The 7,498-nt window shown below is 37.0% G+C and overlaps 1 protein-coding gene across 3 annotated transcripts; it reads left to right on the top strand.

Moving 5' to 3' along the window:
- The first annotated feature begins 342 nt into the window (after window positions 1–342).
- On the top strand, window positions 343–7,270 carry LOC308696244 (uncharacterized protein). Of its 3 annotated transcripts, none has more exons than XM_081374747.1 (3): window positions 343–448; window positions 4,095–4,308; window positions 4,555–7,270. In XM_081374747.1, the coding sequence occupies exons 2-3, from the start codon at window positions 4,224–4,226 to the stop codon at window positions 5,520–5,522; spliced, it is 1,053 nt and encodes a 350-aa protein (XP_081230873.1). In that variant the 5' UTR covers window positions 343–448; window positions 4,095–4,223; the 3' UTR covers window positions 5,523–7,270. The 3 variants fall into 3 exon arrangements, with proteins under 3 accessions (XP_081230873.1, XP_081230875.1, XP_081230874.1); XM_081374749.1 differs by having other exon boundaries at window positions 385–541; window positions 4,092–4,308; window positions 4,555–7,080; XM_081374748.1 differs by having other exon boundaries at window positions 388–541.
- The last annotated feature ends 228 nt before the right edge of the window (window positions 7,271–7,498 follow it).

Genomic DNA, 7,498 nt, shown 5'->3' with positions numbered 1-7,498 from the left:
GTTAATAAAATACATATATACTACAGGTTTAAGTGAAAGGATTTAATATAAATATGCTTTGGTCTATTCCAGATTTCATAGGCCGGTCTGGAGGAGCTGAACACGCAGCGCCAGATCGGATATGGGAGATGGAATGAGATGGAGCATCAAAAAATTATATATAAGGATTAATATGTGAGGAAGAGGCAAGTGAGAATGAAAAAAGAAAAAGAAAAAGAAAAAGAAAAAGAAAAAGAAAAAGAAAAAAGGTAAAACTGACTATAAGAAATCATGACTGCATAACAGCAAAGGTAGGTGGCGCTATGCACTGAGAATGCAATGCGCCAAAAAACGAAAGAAGAAGAAGAAGAAGTGCCTAAGGTTCGGAATACGCCAGAATTCCAAAGAAGAAGAAGAAGAAGAAGAAGAAGAAGAACATGGATGTTTGCTGTTATTCAGCCGAGGGAAGGTCTGTGGTTTCAGCGCTTCAGTTGTTAATGTGTTTAAAGCTATAGCCTATAATACGGTTGGAAGTTTTGACATAAGTGCTCCCGACGACCAGGTATTAGCCTATTATTGAAGACATTTTGCGTTAGTAATGTGAAACAAATATAGATAATTGCCGAATATAATATTGTAATTTTTTGAGGCCTGTTTACATCAACTATGAAGTAAAAACGGACAGAATGGGGATGGGAATGTTTAAATATAAACATGGGAGTGTTTAATATAATTATGCTTTATTTACATTTTATTACAGAAGCTACGTATATTATTTCTTGCAGTACACGTTATAGTATACTTTGCTGTCATTGTACTGTGGTCCTGTGCCACTAAAGCTAGTGAAATCTTTATTGTTATGTATCTTATAGCCTAACCTTTTTTGTTTTAAGTGATCTAGTTTTATTCTGCAAGTGAATGATTGAAGTGCATTTTGCTGGATAGGACTAAGACCTGTCATCATGTAGTATTGGATCTCAAAATAAATATAAGACCGAAATAGGAAATTATATTTTCCTTAAAGAGGTTGAAGCCAAATTTTAGAACCATTAAGAGTTTTTGCATTGTGACATTATTATCACCCGTTCAGCATTTTCATTTTCATACATTTCCTATAGAAAAATGAAAATTATTCTATGATTTACTCACTCTCAAGTAGGGCTGGGCGATATGGCCAAAAAAAAATATCACGATAATTTTTTTTTTATCAGTCGATATCGATAATTATCACGATAAAAGTCTTTCAAGTTTAAAGGCATATTTTTGCTCCTAAGTAAAAAGTTGTAGAAACCAGAGCGTTAACTGTGGTTATAAATACTCTTTATTGTCAGAACATATCAAGACAAACACTCTTGCCAAACAGGTGAACATTTCACAACTCTGAGGTTGAACATTCATTCAACAGTCATTTTTCCTTAACAAAATAAATATCTTTATTGGACAGTTTCTTAGTTTCTGCATGTGCTAATTTTTTTTGTTGGTAAAATGTAATATTCTGACTGTTTGAGTTTTATTAAACTTAACCATTGGTCATCCAGTATCATGCATTTTGATAATGACAACCACAGATGAAACCAGGGATAGCCTGTAGCACCTCACTATCATGGCAAAATGTAACTTTATGGTTTCTATGGTATTTGTATGAAAAACAGTAGCCTAAATACACTATTAAATACTGTAATTATATTCCATTAGTCCTTTACATTGTCTACATTAATAATATAATACAATTCAATATGTATATCCCACATTTCATGGTGCAGTTAATATTACTAGGGTAACGTTACAGTAAATCCATGGTAAATGATGGGAATTTGTAGACGGAAAAGCCTTCTGACTGTATCGTTGCGCACAGTGTTTCTGCTGTTTGTCAGCGCTGTTTCATCTGCCTTTAAACTGGTTTAAATCACGGAGACTTGTATGTTCTTCGCTGAACTCAAGCGCTTCTCACTGGATTTCGTGACCGAGACCGATCAGAGTAAACGCATATATGCTCTGCTCGCGCTCTCGCTGCCGTTGGGACTTTGAGCCGAGCGTATAAATGGTCTGTGTGGCGCGCGGTTCAAATGAGTTTCGTTCCGCTTTTGGCGCATAGCCTAAACATTATCGAACATTTATCGACCTCTTGATACCGTTTTATCGAGAAAAATTATATCGCGATAATTATCGTTATCGTTTTATCACCCAGCCCTACTCTCAAGCCATCCTAGGTATAAATGACTTTCTTCTTTCAGCCAAACACAATTAGAGTTTTATTAAAAATATCCTGCCTCTTCCAAGCTTTATAATGGGAGTGAATGGTAACTGAGATTTTGAAGCCCAAAAAAGCGAATCCATCCATCATAAAAGTATCCATACGGCTCCAGGGGGGTTAAAAGGCATATTGCAGGTCAGAGCCCCCAGTGAGTCAATGTATGACTTCATGTGCAGTGCCTGACTTTGCACCCAGGCTTTAAGGCCTGTATGCGTTACCATGTTGAACTCAATCATATTGCCGGGATTATAATCCTCCGGTCTAAATTGAACGCTACACACTACCGTGTTTTTCGAAGCAGATGCAGAAGTGAAGGTGCCACCACAGAAACCGAAAATTCTCGGGACAGCAGCATGTGTCCACATTTCAATCTTAACCATTCTATTTCATCAGAAACGATCTGAAAACAGGGCTTTAAGTGTAAAATACCAAACTTGTCCTTTTAATAAATGTCTTCTGAAGCCATGCTTTTTTTGTAAGAAAAATATCCATATTTATAACTTCATTATCACTATCTTCCGCTAACGGCCGTACGCACGTTCACGAGAGAGTCGAGTTGGTATGATGTAGGAGTAGCGTAAGCTTAGACGACTCACACGGTTCAAACAAATAGAGCTGGGCAACAAACTCAAGCTCCTCTTCTCTTATGTTGAATGTTTCTCTTCAAAAAAAATCTTGTTTTAGACTTCTAATTCGTGACCAGTGTTTTGTTTTGCTCTATCCTCTGCGCTTCTGCATTTGTCAATACATCACGTGCCAGGTGTCAGGTCAGAGGTCACTCTTCAGTCGGAACTAGACTCGCGTACAGCCGTGACCGTAAGTTAGTCATGACAGTTTATAAAGTTATAAATATGGATATTTAGAAAAATCATAATCACGATTATTTTGCTCAAAATTGAAATCAACATTATTAACACTATTATAGGTGGGTGATCTAATCAAAGTCTTATTTCATGATATGAGTCATTTTAAATGTCAGTGAAATTTCACAATTATCAGTACTTAAAAAAAAAAACTAAGACTAGATTAATTAATGTAAGTAAAAGTCCTCAAAACAGTTACATTACAGTAGACAAGTAAATAGTCAGCAATACAATAAGAACAAATAAACTAACTGAAAAAGAAAAATACTACAGAACAAAAATACAAATTAAATAATTAGCCTAGTAACCTAACCTTAAATAATTAGTAACCTAAATTAACTTTAGGTTTTTCAGAAAGATGTACTCAGTGGTAGTCAGATAAGTAATAGCCTACAACAGAAATTGAATAACGTAATCAAATGTAAAATTACACTGCTGTATACATTAAATACAGACTGATCCTTATTAAAACTACAGTAATTCATTCACGAGCAGTGAGTGATTTTATCTTTGTCTTTTGTTGTTTGATTTACAGTAATGACTGCAGCAGATTTATTAGGCTGCTGTCACTTTAAGAGTTTAATGCACAGACCCAATATACTGTTACACGCGCTCTTACTCAGTGTTTGCATTTCAACATATGTAGGCTATTGGACCGTTTAGGCGTGTATCTGAAACCCACAGTATACTTCTTGTCTCGGAGCGCCTAGGGAACCGTATCTCTTTCGAGGCTTAATACGCTTTTAATAATACTGTTTAATATCAAGCCCGTCCCACAGTTTAGCAACACTCACTTGTTTTGCTGATTTGGATGTCAAGTTTGGGCTTTTAGGGAGGAGCGAAAGTGCACCGCTGTGAAGGATTTTTTTTATGTAACTCTGATTGTGTTCGGCTGAAAGAAGAAAGTCATTTACACCTAGGATGGCTTGAGTAACTGAGTAAATTAGGGGATCATTTTCATTTTTGGTTGAACTAACCCTTTAAATTTGACGTAGCAGATTTTGACCTCCATACCAGTGAATCTGCTCCCCAGAGATGGGAATACAAGTGAAGAAGCCACGTGGATTTAAACAAACAGGAATAATTCTGGTGTGACAACCAATCCTGCTTAACACATCACTGAAACGATGGAATTCGTCAAAGTGGTGATTGGGGACGTGAGTGATCCAGAACCATTCAAAATATTAAAGGATGACTCAGAAGAACAAAAAGGTTGGTCCCCAGTTTGATCAACTTGCGGTAATTGCAGGGTCTATTTATTTATGTAAATCAGTTGACATGGAATATGTTGATATTGTGCCATATTAAAGTATCACTAATAATTTGAGTAATTTTTGAGTACAAGTAATTTGTAAGGAAAAAAGCAAACCAAAGTGCATCATCACTGCAGAAATGCCAAGAGTGTGAAAAAAAAAAGTCTTTTTCATTTTTAAATATTCTATTTTGTGTTCATTTTAGACTTGGTGGAGGTGAAAGAGGAAAGTCAAGAGTTGAATGAAGTGGAGGAGAAATGTCAGTTTGAGGAACCTCATGCATTCATGACTAGTGACAAATCTTTGAGTTGCTCACAGACTGAAAATAATTGCGCACAGAAAAGCGCTCTCATCTGCCCTCATTGTGGAAAGTGTTTTAAACAAAGAGGACACCTTGAGGATCATATAAGGACTCACACCGGAGAGAAGCCTTACACATGCCTTCAGTGCGGAAAGAGTTTCACACACAAAGGAAACCTTAAGGATCACATGAGAATCCACTCCGGAGAGAGGCGATTCGCATGTCAGCAGTGCGGGAAAAGATTCACGCATAAAGCAAATCTTACGGATCACATAAGGATTCACACCGGAGAAAAGCCCTTCACGTGCACTCAGTGCGGAAGGAGTTTCACGCATGCAACGAGTCTGAAAACTCACCTGCTCACTCACTCCGGAGAAAGGCCATTCAACTGTGATCAGTGCGGTCAAAAGTTCATTTTGGCGGCGCACTTAAAAAGACACCTGAAAATCCACACCAACGAGAGGCCGTACGTGTGTACTTTTTGTGGGAAGAGTTTTTTATGGCTCTGCTATTTTAAAGACCACCAGAAAAAACACACCGGTGTGAAAGCGCACGTGTGCTCCGAGTGTGGCAGTGCTTTTACTAGAGCCAGCGAATTGAAAATGCACCAAAGAATCCACACTGGAGAAAAACCGTACACGTGCTCGTACTGTGGGAAGAGCTTCGCCGAGTCGGGAAACCTGAAGAAACACGAGCGAGTGCACACCGGAGAGAAGCCGTACCAGTGCCCTTCGTGCGGGAGGGGGTTCAGCCAGTTCAGCCATCTACTGAGACATTTAAAACAGCAGAAGTGTCGCAAATTACCACAGTTCATCTTCAGGCCCCAAGACGAGCAGAGCTCATCCCCAGGTGCAACACTTTCAACTACATAGTGTGTCATTCAGTTGAGTCAAAGACTCCCAAAATAGCAATGGACTGTGATGTATTTCCAGAGAAAACTGAGGTTTAACACGCTTAAACACATCCTTAAAAATAGTTTTTAACAAAGTCAGTATATTACTGTATCTGTTACTGTATTATAACCTGGATTTCACAATGGGAATACTGTATCTAGGGCTGTCACGATTCCTCGATTAAATTCGAGTACCGGATTAAAAAAAAAAATCCTTGATTGCATTTTGCTCGTGTCGAGTAACCGCTAAAATACCGGAAGTGGCGCAATCCACAGACGAGAGTCCATGGACCGCATTATTAGACCGTTTTCTAAGGCTGCACAATGTATTAAAACCATTTAAAAACCATTCCCAAAGGCTACAATTCATTTAAATAACTATATGTGCTGCAGATCTAATATATATGCGCTTTATTTATTTTCATGTGTGTAGGGGTTACGTGCGTTTCAGCTCCGTTCTCAGTAAATGCTCCACATGAACTCTATCATTTACACGTGTGGCGCGTCTCAGAATCCATATGATGTTTGTCTGGGAACCTGAACCTAAATATGTTCCTAAACTTAATTATGTTTCTAAATATGCGAACTGTTCATTGCTATTTCAGAATAGAAGTTTAAACCCTCGCTCTGAGTTTGCATATTTTGATGTCCACGTTAAATGTTGTTTGTCCAGTATTACATATTAAAGGATTTGATCAAGTGTAAGTGTAACAACAACAATCACCAGGCTACATAATGTACATAAGATCATTGTGTATATTATGTATTTTAACTGTTGTTTTATAAAACCATATTATAACATTATTGCCTCATCAATTATAGATGTATTTTAAGTCATTTAAAAGCTTATGTCTCTGCTAAGGTCTATTTTAATTACCACAATTTCTTTTAACTCGATTAATCATCAAAATAATCGACCAATTACCAAAATAATCATTAGTCACAGTCCTAGAGATATCCATAGAAGCTGACATGGCATTCAAAACTAACTGGGAGACGTTTTAAGACACATTACTTGATGAAATATAGTACAGAGTAGTAGGTTGCTGTGAAGTGCCATGTTCTAGAGGTGTGTTTCATATGTTGAAGTAGCAGTAGTACAGAAAAGTATATTGATGTGGGACGGTTCACTCAGAAATCAAACTTCTGTCATCATCGCCTGCCTTGCATTTCTCTCTGCTGAACACAAAAGGAGATATTTAAGCCTTATATCTGCTCTTTTCCATACACTGAAACATGTGATTCTGACTGTCAAGTACATTAAACCACTCTTTCCAAAATCCTTTTTGTTTTCCATGGAAGAAGAAAGATGTGGAGTTTTAAGCAACATTGGAAACTGGATTGTGACAAATTCGCATTTCATTGTTAATTGTGCCTTTCTGTTTGGAGGCTTAACCAGTCACATAGTAGAACATGACACTATCAGTAACCAAACTGAGCTTGATTTGATCAAGTGACACAATTGTTGATAGAATGTATAAGTTGCTTTGGATAAAAGTGTCTTTAAACTGAATAAATGTTTAATGCTTGGTCACCTTTAGAAACTCTTTTTTGTGTACTTAGCTTGCAAACATCAGTCAAGCTTGGGTGTATACTAGCTTTCTCTTATAAAAAATGTACACAGTCAGATTTTTCTAATAATTAGGCTAGTCTTATATGAGGAGTGTTACAGTTCACATTTCTGAAACATTTTATTTCTCAAAGATACCTCTTTAAGCCTCATGCTACAAAAAAAAAAAAAAAAAAAAAAAGGTTTTTAATGTGACCGTTTATTGGCATATAGAAACTATATATATGACCTGTTGTCACTGTCAAAGATCATTATTACACAATGGCGACTAGTAAAAAACATGCAATCATAACTTCAATACTTTTGCATTAACAAATAATTAGTGTCCAAGATTTTCCTCTTTTGGGGACTTGTGTAGGTTAGTAACACAAAGCATGGGAGACCAC

This window comes from Scardinius erythrophthalmus (genome assembly GCF_964197995.2).
Source record: "Scardinius erythrophthalmus genome assembly, chromosome: 9".
NCBI classification, from domain to species: Eukaryota; Metazoa; Chordata; class Actinopteri; order Cypriniformes; family Leuciscidae; genus Scardinius; species Scardinius erythrophthalmus.
The sequence above is the reverse complement of the archived record's forward strand: the minus strand, read 5'-3'. Positions and strand labels throughout refer to the sequence as shown.

Excerpts from the sequence above, each read along its gene's own strand:
- LOC308696244 (XM_081374747.1), top strand. The coding sequence starts at position 4,224 with ATGGAATTCGTCAAAGTGGTGATTGGGGACGTGAGTGATCCAGAACCA. Across the intron at positions 4,309-4,554 it reads TGACTCAGAAGAACAAAAAG|ACTTGGTGGAGGTGAAAGAG; the intron begins GTTGGTCCCCAG and ends TGTTCATTTTAG.